Source organism: Panthera uncia, chromosome X (assembly GCF_023721935.1).
Source record: "Panthera uncia isolate 11264 chromosome X, Puncia_PCG_1.0, whole genome shotgun sequence".
In the NCBI taxonomy this organism is placed as follows: Eukaryota; Metazoa; Chordata; class Mammalia; order Carnivora; family Felidae; genus Panthera; species Panthera uncia.
The window spans coordinates 107420270-107442066 of record NC_064817.1 but is presented as its reverse complement, the minus strand read 5'-3'; the positions used below and the strand labels follow the sequence as shown (position 1 = coordinate 107442066).

General features: G+C 39.4%; 1 protein-coding gene across 2 annotated transcripts in view; it reads right to left on the bottom strand.

Annotated features, from left to right (window-relative positions):
- The window catches only part of SLC9A6 (solute carrier family 9 member A6), a 53889-nt gene that overhangs the window by 29396 nt on the left and 2696 nt on the right, over positions 1-21797 (bottom strand). For both annotated transcript variants that reach the window (XM_049644327.1, XM_049644326.1), the window contains exons 2-9: positions 14655-14854; positions 11856-11933; positions 11497-11573; positions 11082-11194; positions 8207-8312; positions 3404-3545; positions 1400-1505; positions 1008-1096 (exon numbers count right to left, since the gene is read on the bottom strand). In XM_049644327.1, coding sequence (XP_049500284.1) covers positions 1008-1096; positions 1400-1505; positions 3404-3545; positions 8207-8312; positions 11082-11194; positions 11497-11573; positions 11856-11933; positions 14655-14854 — 911 coding nt within the window. The remainder of the gene's footprint in view (positions 1-1007; positions 1097-1399; positions 1506-3403; positions 3546-8206; positions 8313-11081; positions 11195-11496; positions 11574-11855; positions 11934-14654; positions 14855-21797) is intronic.

The following is a 21797-nucleotide window of genomic DNA, read 5'->3' as shown; positions in this document are numbered from 1 at the left end:
TCTAGAAGTTCTATTAATCTGGGACTTTTTTTTTTTTTTTACTGCTATACAAGCTTCATATCACCAATAAGACTGGAAACTCCTGCCTTGTTGTTTCTGAATTCCCCACCTCATTGCCTAGAAAAAATGCCAAATACCCCAGCTGATTTTCTTCTCTACACTTAATGAAGTGAATGAATTTGTAAAAGGGATTTGTAGCCCCAGTGCATATGCTTGGGGAAGAAAAGTCTAATCTCTTGAGGAGTTAGAAAAAAGCACAGGTTCATATGCTACATTTCTGGCTCCAGAAGAAAGAAAAAAAGAATTAGGACATTTGCTCCTGCTTTATCAGAGGAGTCCTTTCCCGGGTAATCTCACTGTGTTCTAATCATTTGGGAAAACGGAAAGCTTCGATTTCTCGATATAACCATAATCGGGCATGCGTTGGTTTCTATTCCAGACATTACATATTGTTCATCCACTCGTTCCATACACTTTGTAAGACTAGAAAACCCTACGTCTATTTCCTTTAGAACTCCCTTCAGGTACCCTGCACAACTGATCATTCAATACCATGGGAAACCCAAGCACTGGTGTAGCTGACGTTCCTGGAAACACAGCGGCTGTGAAGTGCCTGAAAGGAAGTCGATCTTCTCTTCTCTGGGTCACCCGGCAGCAGACCCAGTCGGGTCAGAAATGAACCTTATTTCTATCACCCGGAGGTACTTCTAGTCAGACCTGAACGAACTTCCAAAACGTTCCTCTTAGGAAAACAAGGAAAGGAAGCTAACTGATCGCTGGAGCCACGATACTAATGACCCCTCGCTTTTCTGCTGAACTATCTCTACCCTAAGAGCTGCCACCCTTCAACCCCCATCGATTTCCAGAGTCAAAGTGAGAGAAGCTGAAATGAATAGGCATTGTTTGGAACCAACTAAAGATGATTTTTCAGTAACAAAAAAAAAAAAAAAGACTCCTGTTTTGCTGCAAGGAGGAAAAGTTTATTCACAAACTAAAGTTTGTCTTACCTGTTTAGTTCTATGCTGAGACTCTGTGGACAGATTATTGTACGTGTAATGGGCCTGTGTGATGCCGCAGAACAACACTGCAACCACACCTATAAAGACAACAAGTTCCAAGTTCACATCAAAGGAGAATTCCCGACTTTCAGAGTGAGGCTTTTACTTCACAGAAGATCATATGCTCAGTGTTGGAATTTCCAGTTGTCACTTGCTTTGTTAAGAGGAACCACTTCCGTTAAAAATCTTTTCTTTTTATACCATGAAGTAACTGCGTAAATCCCAACCCTAACGAGTTTGTTCAAATATTAGAAGCTCTGCCCACAGGTAGAAAAAAAAAAAAATGACTGCTGAAGTCACTCCCTGTGAACGTTTACAATGAAAAGGGGCAAGGACCCTACCTGTGAAACCCCACGCTTCAGCCAAGAGGAAAGTACTCCAGGACATCAAGAAGAACAAGCCTGTCTCCAACAAATGGAACTCCCGTAATTTGGTGAACTTTGTCACGTAAGACCGTCAAGGTTGATAACAAGATCTCGTGATACAGAAGTGCGACTAGAAAAAAAAAATAAAAGTCGAAGCAAGGCAACCACGCAAGAAGGGTTCTCCAGTCTAACACAAAAGTCACAGAATAAGGAGGCACCAAAGCGAAGGAACTCTTAAAATGAGCGTCATACTGAGGAGTCAGCAGTCTTTGCTTCCGTGAGGAAGCCGCAGTTTTGTCAATCCAATCGTTTTATGGGTATCGCATGCCTTGCCGGAAACCACATCATAAAGGACAGGCAGAGACGGGAGTGACAGAGCAGACACACAACATGCCAGCTCTGATTATAAATCTGCAACCCGAAGCAAGACAGCTTCCGTAATTATAGCGATTTACATTCACTCAGAACATGGCATTTCCATGAGATTTCGTGTTCATTTGATCCCCTAGCACCTCTGTGATGCAGAGTAGTCCATGATGAAGCAACTGAGGCACGTCACCCACGTATACTAATCTCAAAAGTATTTTGTTAGTCAAGGGGAGAAGGGCCTGTGTAGACCTGTGACAAATCTCAGACTGGAGTCTACATTCGCTTCAACAACTGTGCACCACAACAAAAAGATTCCTAACAAGATATACCCCCTACCCTCAAGGAGATTGTTAACGGGCAGTGATACTGGTTCCTCCTTCAGAACATCTTACTGTCTCTTTGTGCCTCAGTTCACCTGTAAAAAGCCATAAGACGAGTCCCTTCCAGCAAAGCTGAAGTAGAGCAAACTTACAGATCCTTGAAAAAAGTTTCTTTTTCTTTTTTTTTTTTTTTTTTTAAGATTTTGCTTTTGGGGCGCCTGGGCGGCTCAGTTGATTGAGCGTCCAACTGCGGCTCAGGTCACGATCTCACGGTTCGTGAGTTTGAGCCCCGCATCGGGCTCTGTGCTGACAGCTCGGGACCTGGAGCCCGCTTCGGATTCTGTGTCTCCCTCTCTCTCTGCTTCTCCCCTGCTCACACTCTGTCTCTCTCTCTCAAAAATAAATAAAGATTTAAAAATTTTTTTTAAAAGATTTTACTTTTAAGTAGCCTCTACACCCAATGTGGGGCTTGAACTCACAACCCTGAGATCAAGAGTCACACGCTCTACTGACTGAGTCAGCCAGGTGCCCCAAAGAGTATTTGTTTTATATAAAAATATCTTACAGTTCTCGAACTGGAAGCTCTTTAGAGGTCATCTAGTCCCACTCATCTTCCCTGCTGTCCCCACCTGCCACCTTCCTACACTAAAGGTCCACAGGCGAAATGTCGGTGCTCCTATACAGGCAGCACCAGGAAGGCAGAGGCCACATTTGTCTTGTCCATCTTTGATGCCCAGAGCGTAGCATCTGGCATGCAGGAGGCAATCAGGAAGTGTTTTTTGAACGAACATGAGAATGGCTTGCCCAACATTTCCAGTGGCAGACTGGTGGCAATGCCAAAGACTCTGGAACAGAAGGTTAAAATCGGTTAAGAGCTGAGATGAACTCCCATCTGTCTAAACCCAGGAAGCCTCTTTTGTTCAATAGGCATCGTGGTCGCACATTTCTATTCGTCCTATTCTACAAAGAGCAAACGAAGAGTAGTGCAGAATACTCCGAGGCTCTGTGAAATATATTTACCTTATATCAATTTAGTCTACAATCTTGGAGGGGTCACTGTCTCTAATTAGACTCTTTTAGTGAAAGTTTGAGGGCATGGAGCTGAATGCAAAACGATGAAATTCCTTTATTTATCTATCGGAAAAGATGACTGCCTAACGTTTTCAAGCCAAGTACTTGGTTATAAGGTTAATAATTATAACACAGTGACAATTACGGAATTAGGAGAGACCATGGAATACAGTATTCAACCACTTTGTTAGGTTAACAAGGAAAATTAAAAAAAGGATATTAAAGCTGTCACCACGCCAGTAGCGGCACCCATTGCGAAAGATCCACTGAAGATCCCAAGGAAAATCCCAATGGACTTGAACATGGCTGTGACATCAAAGGTGTGGCTGTTGTCTCCGGCTGGCTGGTATGCCACTATTGAGCTACAAAAGAGTGATTGTTTTTACTTCCAGAAGCAGGTTTTACTTTAAAAACAATGTAAAAAAAAAAAAAATAAATAAATAAATACATCATCTGGTGTAGTAGAGCTTGAAAGATGAAATTGGGGTCAGGGTGGGGGTTGTGGGGGAGAGGACAAAAACTTTCTATTCGAATTGCCAGAACAAGGACAAAAGGTTACCAAAATGCCCTGTGGTGGATGCAACTAGCAAGAAAACTCCGCTTTTATGTAAATGACAATTTCAGGAGACAGAATGTTTTACGGTCCTCTATATGAAGTTGCACCAAGGCTTTTCCTCCAGCGACAACATCCTGTGCAGCACTATTCTTTCAGGACTCTGTTTAAGACTTACTAGCACTCAGTGCCTACAAGCCCTGACACACTAATGTGAAGAAACTAATGAAAAATTCCACTTATTTCCAGCAGAGGGATAAGAATATAAAGAATACTGCTCAATACTGTTCAGTACTCAACCAGGTCACATTTTGTTTTCCCTGTCGACTTTTAGAATACCAGAATGGGCCCTATGCCTAACATCCATTCACTCACTGAAATGGACTTTTACAGGCAAATGGGCCTGAAAGTCCATCCAAGGAATTTGAATCCACTTGACCGTACTTTTAGCTTGCCCAGCTGGATCTCCACCTCAAACTTCTGAAAGAAAAGTCATTCTGCAACAAGCTAAGACAGACAATTACAGGAGACGCCCTCCATCTTGAACTTACAGTCCAAACCTGGTCTAAAAATGCTTCTTTTTAGAACAGTCGCCCAACAGAAATGGCGGAGAAAATCACTGTTGCCAGCAGGTGTCTGGCGAGAGTACCTACCATTACTAAATCAGTTCTCATCTCAGTTAATTGAAGTCCGAGGGTTTTTATAAAAAGTCTAGACTCAAAGATATCATATAAGTCATGTCAAAGAGACGAAGGAGAAAAAACACACTCCTAGGAATATATAATGAATTCTCCCTGTGGTTACTGCAGTGTGAGTGTGTGTGTGTGTGTGTGTGTGTGTGTGTGTGTGTTTTAAGGTTCAAGGCTGAAAAATGGGCTTGCTACACCATGTATACCAAGTTCTTCTCATGCCTCCCCAATTAGGTTAAAAAATTATTATTTTAATAAATAAGAAATGGCCTCTAATGTCATGCTATCTTGCCCATACATAAAGGGCCTCACCACCAGAAATGAGATTTGACCACACAGGAACAGGAAAATGTAGCAGCTGGCTGGAGAAAAGAATCTTGCTGCTACAATCTTCTTTCTCCCTGGTGACAGCTTTCAAAATGCTGGCTGGAACAAAAAAAAATATCTACGCCATGCCTCCTAAAACTGCTTTCCCTGGACTCGTTCATGTAAACTCAAGACTCACACTAATCATGATTTTGTTCTTTAATCACTAAAATATACAGGAACACATGAAAGCATGGTGGGCTGAGAACACATGAGAGGCTTATTTTTTCTTGTCAAACACTGGCCTCTGGATTGATATCCTAGCTCATCTCTTCCACAAATATTACTTTATCTTGAGGCAGCCATATTTTTATCCTTTAAAATGTTTTAAAATGTTTATTCATTTTTGAGAGAGACACACAGAGAGAGACAGAGTGTGAGCAGGGGAGGGGCAGAGAGAGAGGGAGACACAGAATCCAAAGCAGGCTCCAGGCTCTGAGCTGTCAGCATGGAGCCCGACGCGGGGCTCGAACCCATGAACCGTGAGATCAGGACCTGAGCCCAAGTGGGATGCTCAACCGACTGAACCACCCAGGCGCCCCTATAAATACTTTTGTTAATCCTAAAAGTAATACAATGTACAATTTAGGGGGAAAAAATCATTCCTTCATTCTACTGCCCTGACAGAGCTGTCTTATTTGCCTTCTCTATTTCTTTCCCCTCTACTTGTTACATGTGTGCTATTTCATGTTTAGTTGTAATTATATAGGGAATATATGGTTTTTAATTCTGCTTCTTCATCCGACAATGACATAAACTATTAGTCTCTCTAACCATGGTTTTTAAGACTTCAAAAATGGTCCAGATGGATGTAATGATTTGTTTAACCATTTCCCCACTGTTAGATATTTAAAAGTTGCTTCTAATATTTTTGCTACTCTAAACAAAAATGTGAAAGAGCATATTTACACTTTTTACAAATTTTGGACTATTTTCTTGTGCTACATTCCTGGAAACTACATTACTATACCTGTGGCTCCTTTTACATGTTGTGCAACTTTCAAAGTAGATCTGTTTTTAGAGGGAAATAGGACCACCTCTCTCAATGTTTTACTGGTCACATCCATTGGCCTAGAAATTCTACTTCTTTTTTAAAAAAATTTTTAAAGTTTATTTATCCTGAGTGGGGGAGGGGCAGATAGAATCCCAAGCAGGCTCCACACCATCAGCACAGAGCCTGATGAGGGGCTTGAACTCACAAACTGCAAGATCATGACCCGAGCCAAAACCAAGAGTCAGATACTTAAACGACTGAGCCACTCAGGCGCCCCTAGAAATTCTACTTCTAAAAAATATCCTACAGAAATATCCATAATGATTCATAGAAATTTACACATAAATATGTTCACTGCAGTGCCATTCACAATAATGTATTAGAAAACACCACACATTAATAGGGGATAGGAGAGGTAAATTTGTGGTGTATCCATACAATAGGATAATAGAAGTTATTAATGTAGTAAAATGTCCAAATGAGAAAAGCAAGTTATAGAAGAATATGTTTAGTGCTATGCCTTTTTTTGTTTAAAAATTATTAACATATTTATATGCATTTTATTATCCTAAAGGAAAAGTCTGGATGAAAACTTTAACAGTGGTTATTTCTGAGAGCTGAAATTTCAGGAATTTTCTCCATTCTAAGTCAAATACTTTGAAATTTTTGTTACAAACGTATTAATTTTATTATCATAAATAATGACAAAAGATAGAATACAAAAGAGTAGGTGATACTAATTTCAATGTTAACAATGTAAAAGTGATCTTGGTTAGAACACCAGGGTTTCTTAGTCCCGGCACTATTGATATTTGGGGCCAGAGAATTATCTGTTAGGTGGTGAATGCTGTCCCGTGTATTGAAGGATACTGAGCAGCATCCCTGGCCTCCACCCACTAGATGGTTTGGAGTAAAGGCAACTGTTTACAGGGCTAGGTATTTGCTTAGTAGGAGTGGGTTGGCAGGATTGAATTCCTCAGAGGTTTAGACTCATTCACCTGCAAACACTTCTAATAACATGCATAGTAATTTCTATAAGTAGATTAAAATATTGCTCATTTCAATAACTGTCCTTAAAAAGTGTATTATTTGGCACTTCTGAAAATTAACAAATGTTTCTGCAATGCTTATGTTAAAGAAGAGAAATACAACTTGAACTACAACAAGAGATTGCTCAATCATCAAATTGGCAAAAATACAAAAGTTTGACAAATATTCTGTTGGTGAAGCTATGAGGAAACAGGCACTCCCATAATTCAATGGTTAAAGTACAAAATGGCATAATCTCTTTGACAGGCGATTTAGCAATGTCTAACAAAAATACAAATGTATTGGGGCGCCTGGGTGGCTCAGTCGGTTGAGCGTCTGACTTTGGCTCAGGTCATAATCTCGCACTTCGTGAGTTCAAGCCCCGTGTCGAGCTCTGTGCTGACAGCTCAGAGCCTGGAGCCTGCTTCGGATTCTGTGTCTCCTCCTCTCTCTGCCCCTTCCCCACTCATGCTCTGTCTCTCAAAAATAAATAACGTTAAAAAAAATTACAAAAAAATTACAAATGTATTTACCGTTTAACATGCTAATCTCACTTCTGGAAAATTATCCCACTAATATACCTCTGTCCGTATAAAACAGGTGAGTTCAAGGTTAGTCACTGCAGCATTGCTTGGGATAGCAAAGGACTGAAAACTCTTAAGTTTCCAGCAATAGGAGACTGATTAAATAGACTATAATACAGTTCATAGTATAGTACATAGAATGAGTAAACCCTCTGTATTGATATGGAAAGATCTCCAGGACATAGTTGCATGAGAGATAGCTAGGTATAGAACATATTTATCATGCTTTTAAAATAAGAACTAAGAGGCAAATAAAAATATTTATTCATATGTGTATTTGCATTTGTATAAGACATAGGAAGACACACAAGAAATTAATAAAAAAGGTTACATAGCAGGGGCTGGGGGGAGAGGTGGATGAGAACAGGAGTAAGAATGTGACTTTTCTACGTCACCTCTCTATACGGTTTTGATTTTTGAACCATGTAAATATATTATCTGTTCCAAAATTTAATTTAAAGAAAAACATTCATATTATAATGTTTAAAAAAAGAATAAAAAATTATATACACACCATAATCACAACTGTGTAAAAATAGCATGGATACAAAACAAAAATAAAAGGCAATGTACCCTGAATCTTTATAGTAACTGTCTTTAGGTGTGAGGAGGACATATCATTTTTTCTTCCTTTTTCTTCCTGGAATTTTCCATGTTGTCTGTAAGTATGTATTTCTTTAAGAGGAAACAAAAGCCTCATTCTTTCAAATGTCTGCATTCATAATGCACTTTATTCAATAAGTAACTTGTGGTTCCTAGTACCCTGACATTGAATATACAGAATATAGTAAGAAAAAAGAACACTTACGAAGACAGCACTATGGCAACGGCGTCATTGAGGACACTCTCCCCAAAAAGAAGTGCGTAGAGTTCAACATCCACTTGAAGCTCGTGGAATATGGCAAGGACAGTCACTAGCAAGTAGAAAGGGTCAGAGGAATATTCAGATATTACAAATATAACATAGTCGTCTCCACACGTGATTATATAATGGTTACTTAGAAATTCATCTCTACCTCTTAGGATCCAATCCCAATAAACATTCTCTTACCATATTAAAGATTAGGTAAGTTCATGTCGATACTTCTCTCTTCCCTAATTGTGTACCTGCAACATCTCCTTTATCTTACAAAGAGCTGAAATTAGCTTGGAGGACTGAGTTGACCTACATGTGTCATGCAAATGCTAATATTCTTGTCTTGTATATTTCTTTTCCATAAAGAATATATACAAAATTTCTTACAGACCAGGCAATCATTAATCTTTGAAGAAGGGTATTATGAAAAGCATCTCTTCCTGCAAATTTCTTTTTTTTCTTTGGAGACTTACAACTCATTTCTATTTGACTTGCAAATTTCAAACACACTGGGTTAGCCAAGACAGTAGGAAGTGAAAGGCACAAGTTTGGTATTGGTTGAGATAAAATTTATGACCAGAGTTATAGCTTCTATATTTAATTTAATAAGAAGCCAATGATCAGACGATTACAGCTTGAGAAGATAAAAAAAAATCCTTCTTCTAGGCAACAATTCTATGAGAATTCTTAGAAAATCAGAGGAGACTGAAGTTGCATTATAACTTTGATTGCTGAGTCACATACAGCTCACTCCCTAGACAAACCTGAGCACACATGAAAGAATATTATAACCAGAGATGGGATAGCTCTTTCAAATGCCAACCAACAAAACAGGAAACTTCCATTTTAAAAGATGTAGTTTCTACTGCAAAGCATTTCATCTGGAATATATGGAGATAAAAGCTTACCAAGAGGAGGAGAAAAGGAGGGCAAAAGCAGTGCTGAAGAATTTTGCAAAGAGGATTTACAGCTCACCCTTCTAACAAGTATACAATTATAAAATAACAGAATTATTATAGGGGCAAATGCCTATATAACTCAGAAGAGATGTAACTGTCCAACTTAATATAAGCAAAACAGTTTCGCTAGAGCCATTCTGGCAATATTTTGTAACCAAAACAAAACCGGAAGACTGAAGTAACGTAGCTAGTCCAATTGACTCAGATTTCTCATAGACATTGCAGTCGAGGACCTTGCTTCCAAGCAAAAGGACCCAGAAAAGAGAGACCACTGGCTCCTTGCAAAAACCATCCTATTTTCATACTGATAATGCGTGCGGCTCTAAACAGTAAGGTGGCAGCCTTTATTGTCTTTAAGGGAGCAATTTGATTTTCAGTTTTAAAAATGTTAAACTACACAAACGCCTCTCTAAAATGCCCTCTGAGCTTTATAAAATCATCTCATATAGAGAACATATTTTCCTACTTCCTGTAATATAATTCCCTGTGTTATCAGTTAACACAGGAATTCAGAGTTAACCTTAAGATCATACCTTGAATTGTACCGGATGACAATTAAAGTAGATGAGTAAATGAACAAGGGCAAAAAGTAAAACAGAACAGACCTCTGCCAAGGTTCTAAAGCCTAGTACAAGAAACCCTGCATCCTGAGTTCAAAAACTGCAGTCTACGTTCCCATTGCTACGTCTTCAGCCTGCATATTCTCTAAATTTTTAATATTTATTTTTGAGAGACAGAGTGTGAGCGGGGGATGGGGGGAGAGGGAAACACAGAATCCGTTGCAGGCTCCAGGCTCTGAACCGTCAGCACAGAGCCCGACGCCAAGCTCGAACTCACAAACCGTAAGATCATGACCTGAGCCAAAGTCGGACGCTTAACCGACTGAGACACCCAGGTGCCCCCAGTGTGCATATTCTCTAGATTCCTAATGTGAATGTAGCTGTGAGGCTCACCAGTACTGTATCACAAAAGCTACAAACTAACTCTATAGAATTACATTCATTCTCCAGCTGTGCTCATATCAAAACTATTTCATAGCTGTAAAACCAATCCTTTAATGTACAGTAAGGCCCACCAATGATGCCAAATCACGCTTATAGAGGCACAACTGCCTTCTTTTTTAATACATATTTATAGATATTTTTATTTTTTTATTTTAGAGAGATAGAGCAAGTGTGCACATGGGAGAGAGGGGCAGAGGGAGAGAGGGAGAGAGGGAGAGAGAGGGAGGGAGGGAGAGAGGGGGAGAGAGGGAGAGAGGGAGAGAGAGAGAGAGAATCTCGAGCAGGCTCCATGGTCAGCATGGAGCCCAATGTAGGGCTCAATCCCATGACTCTAGGATCATGAGCTGAGCTGAAATCAAGAGTAGGGCCCTCAACCGACTGAACTACCCAGGTACCCCACACAACTGCCTTCTAACAATCATTTAAAAACTGTTTTTCTTACTCTTAAATGCAGATAGTTGAATATAAACATTAGATTTTTAAGGAAATGGTTTCCAGAAGCTTGAAAGAATATACTATTATTACCCATTTTAACTAATCTAGTTCATAGTCACCAAATACCCAGTTACTAAAGATAGAACCAACCTGAATTTCTGAAGCAAAGGCCTTAGAGCCCTCATCTAAATAGCATCAAACTGTGGGCCACTAATGAGCAAAAGTCATAAAATAAAATAAAAACAAAATGTATGTTTAAGCCAAAAGGGCCCATACATTTTGTTTTTTCCTCCACAGTTGGAAAGTATAATACTATGGGAATTTATGAATTCTACACCTAAAGGAAGGATCACACACACACCGTTTTGCTGGCAAAACATGGTACCGTAAGTACTTAAAAACTTAAGCTCCCCTCTCGTGGACACATACCTGGGTCAGTTGCTGATACAATGGCACCAAAGAGCAGACAGTCTGTAAAGTAAAAATCTCCCGCAAGCTGTCCGGTCACTTTCATCAGTGTGACACAGCCATACATTATTGACCTGGTCAATAAACACATTTCTACTTTAGAGAAAACAGTAACTGTTACAGAAGTTAGAATATCCTAAGAAGATGGGTCTACTGTAGTACTTGGTGACTAATCGCAAATTTAACTCATGCCATTTAAATATGGTAATACCTTGGCCTTAAGGAAAATTCAAACAACTTGATATCTATGTGAATACATTTTACTGAAAAAGGTCCTTAGACACACTCAGGAACACAATACCGCAAAAATTGAATATGCATTATTTAAAAAGTATAATTTGAAGGATAAAAAATGTTTTAACCTTCAAGTACTTACCCAATTACAAAACAAGAAATTGCTGTTCCAAGAAAAGCATATGCTAGGATAGACCCAAGGTTTCGAAAGAAATGTCTCTGACAAAAAAAAAAAAAAAAAAAAAAGTTATAGTGCGTTAGAATACTTACCAATTATTTGAAAAAGAAAAGGCTTTCTATTCTAGTCTGCTTTGCTAATATTAAATGCATTATTCATTAAAGGAAATAAGTAAGAGAAAGAATTTTTGTGCAGGCATAAATTTCAGCAGGGAGAGAAGGGAGGGAAACCTGGAAAGAACTGCCTATTTCTGAAGTGACAAAGATGAAAAAGCCCATGGAGGTTAAGGTCGTTCAAAGTATATGAAATACAAAAGCACTTACTCTTTTCAGACTATATCCTGCATAAAATATGATAGGAGGAAGCAATATGTTGAAAAATACTTCTGGATCAAAGGTAACCTGTTAAAATAAAGAGTTCTTTTAGATGAATTCCCTTAGGAGACCTCGTATTACATTATCAAATTATCAAAAAGAAAAAAGATTTAATTTTAAACTGGTGAAAGGCAAGAATATTACTGTGGTAACTGCAAAATATTTCATATAGGATAGCTGTTGTTCTATTTCTCAACCAAACGAAAAGGAGACAGTGTCGGAGCAATCTGTTAAGTCCTATCTGTGGAAAGCGTGTTACAATACACGCATTAGGGGCACCTGGGTGGCTCAGTAGGTTAAGCTTCCGACTTCAGCTCACATCAGGATCTCACAGTTCGTGGGTTTGAGTCCCATGTCGGGCTCTGTGCCTGGAGAGCCTGGAGCCTGCTTCGGATTCTGTGTCTTCCTCTCTCTCTCTGCCCCTCCTCCACTCATTCTCTGTCGCTCTCTCGCTCAAGAATAAATAAACATTAAAAAATACTATGACATGGGAATGCAAGCTGGTGCAGCCACTCTGGAAAACAGGATGGAGGTTCCTCAAAAAACTAAAAATAGAACTACCCTCCGACCCAGCAATTGCACGACTAGGCATTCATCCACGGGATACAGGTGTGCTGTTTCGAAGGGACACATGCACCCCATTGTTTATGGCAGCACGATCAACAGTAGCCAAAGTATGGAAAGAACCCAAATGTCCATTAATGGATGAATGGATACAGAAGATGTGGTATATATATTTATACAATGGAGTATTACTCGGCAATCAAAAATAAGGAAATCTTGCCCTTTGCAACTACGTGGATGGAACTGGAGGGTATTATGCTAAGTGAAATTAGTCAGAGAAAGACAAAAATCACATGACTTCACTCCTATGAGGACTTTAAGAGACAAAACAGATGAACAGAAGGGAAGGGAAACAAAAATAATATAAAAACAGGGAGGGGGACACAACAGAAGAGACTCATAAATATGGAGAGCAAACAGGGTCGCTGGAGGGGTTGTGGGAGGGGGGATGGGGTAAATGGGTAAGGGGCACTAAGGAATCTACTTCTGAAATCATTGTTGTACTATATGCTAATTTGGATGTAAATTTTAAAAAATAAAAAAATGTTAAAAAAATACTATGACATTAAAAATCTTAAAAATGGTGGGGGGGGGGCGCCTGGGTAGCTCAGTGTGTTGTGTCCAACTTCGGCTCAGGTCATGGTCTCACGGCTGGTGAGTTCAAGCCCTGCGTCAGGCTCTGTGCTGACAGCTCGGAGCCTGGAGCCTGCTTCGGATTCTGTGTGTGTCTCTCTCTCTGCCCCTCCCCTGCTCACATTCTGTCTGTCTCTGTCTCAAGAATAAACATTTAAAAAATCTTTAAAATGGGGAAAAAAAAACATGAACATATCTTTGCTTTAAATAAAAGAGACCTTGGGGCGCCTGGGTGGCGCAGTCGGTTAAGCGTCCGACTTCAGCCAGGTCACGATCTCGCGGTCCGTGAGTTCGAGCCCCGCGTCAGGCTCTGGGCTGATGGCTCGGAGCCTGGAGCCTGTTTCCGATTCTGTGTCTCCCTCTCTCTCTGCCCCTCCCCCGTTCATGCTCTGTCTCTCTCTGTCCCAAAAATAAATAAAAAACGTTGAAAAAAAAAAATTTAAAAAAATAAATAAATAAAAGAGACCTCAAACTGGTAACAAAATTTGGGGGTATGGCATTATTGCTGGCAAGAAGAAACAGACTTCTTACATAGGGAACATCCCTAAAAATATATAGCATAATATTACAGTTAAAATACTTCTGTGAGACTAAGATTTCTAGTTCTGACAGCCTATTTCTTTTAATATCTATTCCCTATAATAATACAGGCACCCCTTTCTGTTCATGAGGCTACGGTAGGATCTGACATGAACAGAAAGCAGCTACACACATAGCCCATGCTAAAATTTTATTTACTAGAACTTTTAAGGAACTGAAATTTTCCGCAGGTGGAAAGAACTCTTGCTGCAAAGTAAATGAAGTTCGTATGAAATTTTAAAAAGCATTAAAGATGGTCAGGACCACAACCAAGTAGCTATGAGAGCCAAATCCTGCCCATGCAGAAGACAGAAATGGAGGCAAATGGCCAAGGGTGGGCGGAAAAAAAGAGAACATGCGCGATGAAGCCCTTAGAAGCTTCATGGGAGGGGGGACTATGATGGGGACAGGAGAAAGCAGCTCCAGGAATGTCTGGGAGCAAGACTGCAACACAGCCTCCTACATAAAGCTTTATGCACAGCATGGTACAATAACTGATACTCAGAATGGGGACCCTGAAGTTGTGCCAGATTATGAATCAAAGAAAGATTAAATTGTCCTCAGTATAGAATACAATCAAAGCAAGAAAGAATTCAGAGAAATATTAATGGAATATTTTAGGTATTACTCAATGTGCTGATGTACGATAAAACTCTAAAGACCATCTGCAAATTGAAAGAAATGCTTATGAATTCTGCTCAAGTCAATACTGGTAACCATTTATTACAATTATAAACATCATGCAGTGAAACAAAAAGGATTACAGTACTTAGCCTCAATCAGAAAATGAAATGTACAGATGTCCATTTCCTTAGCATTACGTTTGTTAATTGAGATCTTTCTCCATTTTAAAAGACAGATGATTTTAAACATTAAAAATTCATTATAAATTTTTCTCCTGAATCATTTTGCTGCTAGTTACATATACACTTTTTAAAAAAATCCCAATAGTCCCTTTAACTGAGAACTTACCTTTCTAAGCATTTCATTATCTTGCACGTTATTGAGTTCATGTGAACTGATCTCTCCTTTAAGTGTATATTCATAAAATTTCCCACTAACATTTACCAATAAGGTAGTTGGGCTTGACTGCACTTCACAGCTCAGGGTCACATTATTTACATCGCTTGGGACATGAATGCCATATCGAAGCACAAGGCCCACCAAAAGACCTGGAAATAATAAAAGAACCATATAAGCTCTTCTCTAGGACAAAGACTACTTCTTTTATACCCCATACATACCTTTGGGTTGAGAGCAAAAGAACTCTTATGATAGTCCCCTGTGCTTCAGAACCAATTTTTAGGCTGAACGCAGTTATATTTTAAAGTATTACTCAATTCACAAATCTGAGTCCAATATTCATATACTCCAGTGGGACAAGAGGGAAAAACATTCCCTAGGGTAGAGCATATATCACTGCCTTTCTAAGTCAACAAGAAGTAAGTGATGACGAATGTAACAAAATGAAAAAACACCTTCAAATTACCTGCACACAGAATATGCTCTAAGGTGTCCCAAATGGACAGTGTGATCACGTTAGAAATATGTTTACCACCTCCCCCTCCATCCGCCTATTCACAAGACTGTTAAACAAAACACAACATTTCTCAAGTTATTGAGAAATGACTCAACCCTACAGTTGGCCAAACCATACACACTTAACAATTTGGAACGTCAATAATATTTGTGGATCGATCCAGTTCTTCTACCACTAAAAGGTCAGATTGTAATTTTAAAACATGTGCTTTAAAATCAAAACACGGAATAGAAGTTCTCAGCCTGGCACTAAGACATCAACATATTGCTAGAATTGTTCTTGGATCATCATATTGGTATTCAAGTGTGCACAAATAAAATCTACGTTGATCAAACGATTTAATAATGGCTTTACTGAGATGTAATCCACATACCATAAAGTTTACCCTTTTAAACCACACAATTCAGTGGCTTTTAGTATATTCACAAAGTTGTATACTGATCACCACCATCCAATTCCAAAACATTTTCACTGCTCCAAAAAGAAACCCCATACCTATTAGCAGTCATTTCCACTCCCCTCAACTCCTAGGCCCCGGCAATCACTGATCTGTTTTCCCTATATATAGATTTGCCTATCCTGGACATTTCATACAAATAGAATCCTATAATATGCGACTTTGTAGGTCTGCCTTCTTTACTTAGCATCATGTTTTGAAGGTTTATCCATGTTGTAGCATGTATCAGAACTTCATTCCTTTTTATGGTCAAATAATACTTTATTGTATAGATATACTTCAACTGCAAACTGAACTCAAACTTCTGGATCTTTGCTTAACTCCAAGATGTACAGCACACCACTATCACATTTTACCTCCCTGTTGCCTTTCACACTAACTTGCCAACCATCCTTTTAATATATATAAACAGAGTATTGTGCTGAGAAGGTCCCCAGGGTTCAGAGATGAAAACAAGGTCCCTCCTCCAAGTAGCCCTCAGTCCAGTTAGCAAAACAGACAAAATAAACAATTACAGCACAAGGTGTTATACAAGGTGTTATAAAAACAGAAAAGAGGTACCTAACCAAGCCTGAGGAAGTGGGACAATAGGGAAGCCTTTCCAACGATGTCACCTAAGCAAGGAAACAAGTAAAAGAGGTTTTCCAGGTAGGAGGCACAGTAGTACACATCCAGTCACAGAAGAGCGAGAGAACACAGCCCATTCAGGGAATCACACGTAGCTCAGTATGGCTGGGTTATAAAGTGGCAGAGCTAAGGTGTAAAAGATCGGCAAGAGCTGAGTCATAAAAGACCTTGCAAGTTGGAGAAGAGAGTTTAGACTATATCTCGAAAACGAAAGGAAGTCATAGAAGGGTTATAAATAAACAGGGGCTTGACATCAGATTTCTATTTTAGAAAGAGATGGTTGGTCTAGACTACGGAGGTTCAAAGAGGCCAGAGAGAAGGCCACTGCAGTCATTCAGGCACTAAGAGCTTAGGGCTTAATCTAAGAGAGCAGAAAAAGGGACAGAGAAAGATTTTTAGAAGGTATTATCCTTTAGAAGGATTCAGTGACTGAGTAGACCAGGAGGAAGGGAGACTGGGAGAAAGACTGGGAGCCAAACTGACTTGGCAACTAGGTGGGTAAGCTGGCCTGAGCGACCAGACAGGTAGCAACAGGGCCATTCTATGAGAAAGGGAAAAGAATCACAGGGGAAAACGTACAGTTCTGTTTTGGACATGCTGGGTTTGATGTACCTGTGACACATGCACAGTGGAGTATGTGGGATCTGAAGCTCAAGGAAGTACGGGGTCTCAAGTGGAGATTGCTGAAGTCAGGTGCCTTTGAGATTACCTGGGGAGCAAATAAAATGGGAAGAGGACAATGGATATACGCCCAGAGCTTTATCCCAACATTTAATAGCCAACATGAAGAAGCTGGTAGAGGAGGGGCAACTGATGGAGGCGTCTAAAAAGGAAAAGCAACAGGAGTAGGAAGAAGAGAGGAGGGAGTGATGTAGTCAATGCTGCAGCAAAGTCAAGGAAGACAGGTGTTAAAAAGTGTCCATTGGGTTTGGTAACAAGGAGCTCCCAGGTGACCTTGGTAAGGGCAGTTTCAGTGGAGTGGTAGGGGCAAAAGTCAGACCAGAGTGGGAAGTGATGAAATGGGGACAGAGGAGAAGAGCTAAGAAGTGGGGAGGGAGCAGAGGTGAGGGATTCTCCGAGGCAAATTACAGTCACACGTTTTTTAAAGTGAGCAGCAATGAATAACTACTACACATTACGATGATCTCGACCTTTTAAAAAGTTTTAACAAAGTTTCAGATTGAAAATAAACGAAAGAGAAAATATTTTCAGGCCATATATCTGATAAGGGACTAATATCCAAAATACATAAAGAACTCATATAGCTCAATAAAAAAAAAAATCTGATTAAAAAGTGGCCAGAAGATCTGAACATTTTTCCAAAGAAGACATAGAGATGGCCAACAGGTACACGAAAGCATGCTCAACATCATTAAGCATAAGGGAAATGGGGAAATGCAGATTAAAGCCATGACGAGATCACCTCATACCTGTTAGAATGGCTAAGATCAAAAAGACGATAAATAATAAAAAGTGTTGGCAAGGATGTGAAGAAAAGGGAGCCCTTGTGCACTGCTGGTGGGATTGTAAATTGGTGCAGCCACTATGAAAACTAGTATGGAGATTCCTCAAAAAATTAAAAATAAAATTCCCATATGATCTAGTAATTCTACTTTGGGGTATTTATCAGAGGTAAACAAAAGCACTACTCAAAAAGATAATATGCACCCCCATGTTCACTGCAGCATCATCTACAATAGGCAAGATATGGAAATAACCTAAATGGCCATCGATGGATGAATGGAGAAAGAAAATGTGGTATGTACACACACACACACACACACACACACACACACACACACACAGGAATATTATTCAGCCATAAAAAAGAATGAAATCTTGCCATTTACAACAATATGGATGGACCCTGAAGAGGTTCACTTATGCTAAGTGAAATAAATCATACAGAGAAAGACAAATACCATTATGATACCTCTTATATGTGGAATCAAAAAACAAAACAAAACAAAACAAAACCAAGCTCATGGATACAGAGAACAGACTGGTGGTTGCCAGAGACAGGAGGTGGGGTGGGAGGTGCAAGAAATGAGTGAAGTATACTCTTATTTAAAAATTTAAAAAATGAGCCTGAGTGGCTCAGTCAGTTAAGCATCCAACTGGATTTTGGCTCAGGTCATGATCTCATGGCTTGGGAGTTCAAGCCTCATATCTGGCTCTGTGCTGACAGCACGGAGCCTTCTTGGGATTCTCTCTTTCTCCCCCTCCCTCTGCCCCTCCCCTGCTCATGCTCACTCTCTCTGTCATTCAAAATAAATAAATAAACTTTAAAAAAAAATTAAAACAATGAAAGATACACTGTGAAAATAGCCCACCTCTAAAAACCAAAAAGTGATGGCTGGGTATCAACTGGGTTTGATAAACACAGCCTGGGTGAGAAAAGGCTATAGATCCATAGTCATCCTGCCTACATGATACGGTAAGAGCTCTTTTGTCTACTATCCCATAAGACCTAATTAAGAGGTGCAGAAAAAGTTACCCCCTTATGTGTATGTGCAAAAATGAAAGCTAAGCTACTACAAATAATAACAGCAGTACAAATTCTTTCCAAGTCCTTAAGCCTGACTGTGTAAGGAATGGTATCTACCCATTCTATTGCACTCTGACTCAAAGCTGAAATGTCGGTGGGTGCCCTGAGGAGGGCTCAGCGCTTGGACAAATTTGGAACACACACTTTGGCAGTTAAAACTTCAGTGGGGAGAATAATTACTTAGGTTGGAAAAAATCAAGATCCTTTTATTACAGCATCAGACATCTGAAAAACTGGAATTTCTTTGAATAAAGTTGACAGTTCAAGTTAATTGGGGTTCTGTGAAAGGTCAAATCATCATCACGGAGTTAAAGCAATTCTCAGTCAAGAGAAAGTGCACAAAAAGAGGGCTTTGTTAAAGGGATAAGGCGGAAACTTCTAGCCTCCCACAGAGGCACAAAAAAATATTGATATCACGAAATTTAAAATCACCACTAACAGGCAACAAAGAATACAACCACAAAGCGCTATCTTTCACAAAACAGAGAGGCCCCACCCCTCCTATACATTCTTGACCCTCTTGTGTTGGAACCCCTCCCAGGGATAAAGAACTCAGTATCACCCAAAGCCACAACACCGTATAGGTCTCACCATCAATGGAAATTGATTTTCTAATAGATTTCAGCCCATTTTCCCAAGCTATCACACTAGAAGCCTCTGATAGTCAAAAATACGGAAGGAACATCACTGGGATATTAAGTGTGGCCAAAATTGATAAAATTTCTACAGATTAACAAGTGTACGTATGTACATATATATTTATATACACATAGTGTATGTAGGTACATATATATTTATATACACATATCTGTGTATGTGTATATATAACATTTATCTACTTCTTGAAGAATGCTGTTAGACTTTGTTTTAAAAGTCAACTCGACTTCAAGACACCAAAAAAAAAGGGCAAGGCCTTTGCCAGCCTCTGGTTAGTTTTACATGTGTTTGTGTATTTTTTTGTCTTCTAGCACATTCCCTGTAGTAGCTCTTCCAATCTTGACCCTCCTTCTCAGATCCTCAATCTCACTGCCTACTTTTCAGAGAAGCTATAGGCCATCTGATGTACACTGCCTCAATTCCATGCTTCTCCATGTCAACATTAGCTCATTTCCCCTAACCCCCCCCCCCCGCCTTCTCGGGGAAAGATCAACCTCTTTTCCAAGGGAATCCTTTCACCTAGCACCCTGAGTCAATCAATCTCCATCCTAATTCTTTCTGCATATATTATCTGATCCTCATAACCTTATGCAGTCCACACTATTATGAATCTCTCAGTCACTGTTTCCTCATCACTAAAATGGGGATAAATGATTTGCCCAACAGTATTTGGCATTAAGTGATAAAAACCAGCATGGAAATCTGGTTTTTCTATTTCCAAAGCCTCTCTAATTTTCTAATCATCTCCTGGCTCTCACCACTAACTGCTTCAGTGGTTAAGGTCTCCGTTCTCTCACAATCCACCTCCAAAACCCTTACAACTGTAAGTATTATCTTTCTACATATCCGATCTCATGAAATTTAGTACAGCATAGTGTACGATGTAGGAGAAAAAGCACAAGTTTGAAAGTCAGATAGATGTATTAATTCTGGCTCTATCAAGTTCTAGTCTGTGACCTTAGGGTAGATAACCTCTCACTGGACTTCAGTTTTCTCAAATGTAGTAATGAGAATACTAACCAGTTTATCGTTACAGTTAAGCTTTATCTCTTCAATATAAGGCAATATGGTTCCAGGCTAAGAGAATGGGGCTTCTGAGCCAGGCTGACTGGGTTTGAATCCTGGCTCAATACTTACAAATTATGTGACTTCAGGCAGGTCATTTAACCTCTCTGTGCCCCAATTTCTTTACCTGTAAATGGGAAAGATAACAGTACCCATCTCACAGGGTTGTTAGGAGCTTTAAATGAAATGATACTTGTAGAGTGTGTTATAATGCTCAACAAACATTACCTATTAAGGCACTAGATCGTAAGTGCTTTGTGGGCAGGGATGATGACTCATATCTGTATTTCCCATCACATCTCATACGTCAAAGACACTTAATATTTACTGATGAATCACATCAGTTAAGTGTAGGATCCCGGATACTATAAGTTTCAGGTAAAACATTTCTTCCCTGTCCCTTGCTTTTTATACAATCTGTAAGCACACTACAGTGGGTGATCACTTTTCAGACTTAATTAACTACCCTGACAATTTTTACTAAAGGTGACTCACTTTTAAGCTTCTTAAGCAAGCGAGCCCAATGAATAGAACACTTGGGTGCTTTCACACTGTGTCTGTAGCTGTAGCAACTAGGCTATATTACAATCTAGAAACTGACCATATTGGCTTTTTTTTTCTTTTTTTATTCTTGACTCTCAAAAATATAAAGGAGAGGCTTATTTTAAATAGCATTTTTCCAGGATTTAGGTAGCTAAACGGACATCACAGAAATAAAACTATCAGTGGGCTGAATCTTGGAGGGCTGGATATTCCCAGAGTAAGGAGCCTATTCATCTGGAAGACAAGCTGAAAAATAAAGGTCTTAAAATAATATATTAACATAACAGCTCTGATGGTATAAGAGTCATAAGAAAAAGTAAATGGCAGACAGTAATTAGGATTTAAAAACATCAATTTCCATGGCACTGAAAATACTTCGACCCAATCCCATCTATTCTCAAGTTAGACTTGGGAATTAGTCAGGAGGCTGTTCATCCATAGCCTCCATTGCCATAGTGAGAAAATGGAACCAGCTACAGAATGCCAAGCCGTGGCAAACCAAGCCCAACATCCTTCTACTTTATATTCTGCAAGGGATACCTTTGTTTTTCCTTCACAAAATACTAATGCTAAGGTATTCCATCACCTTTCACTAACTCAGACACACCAGGAAATGCAGTCAGTAATCCCACTTTCAATTTAGCTCAAGAGTTAGAGGAGGTTAAAGATATCAACTAC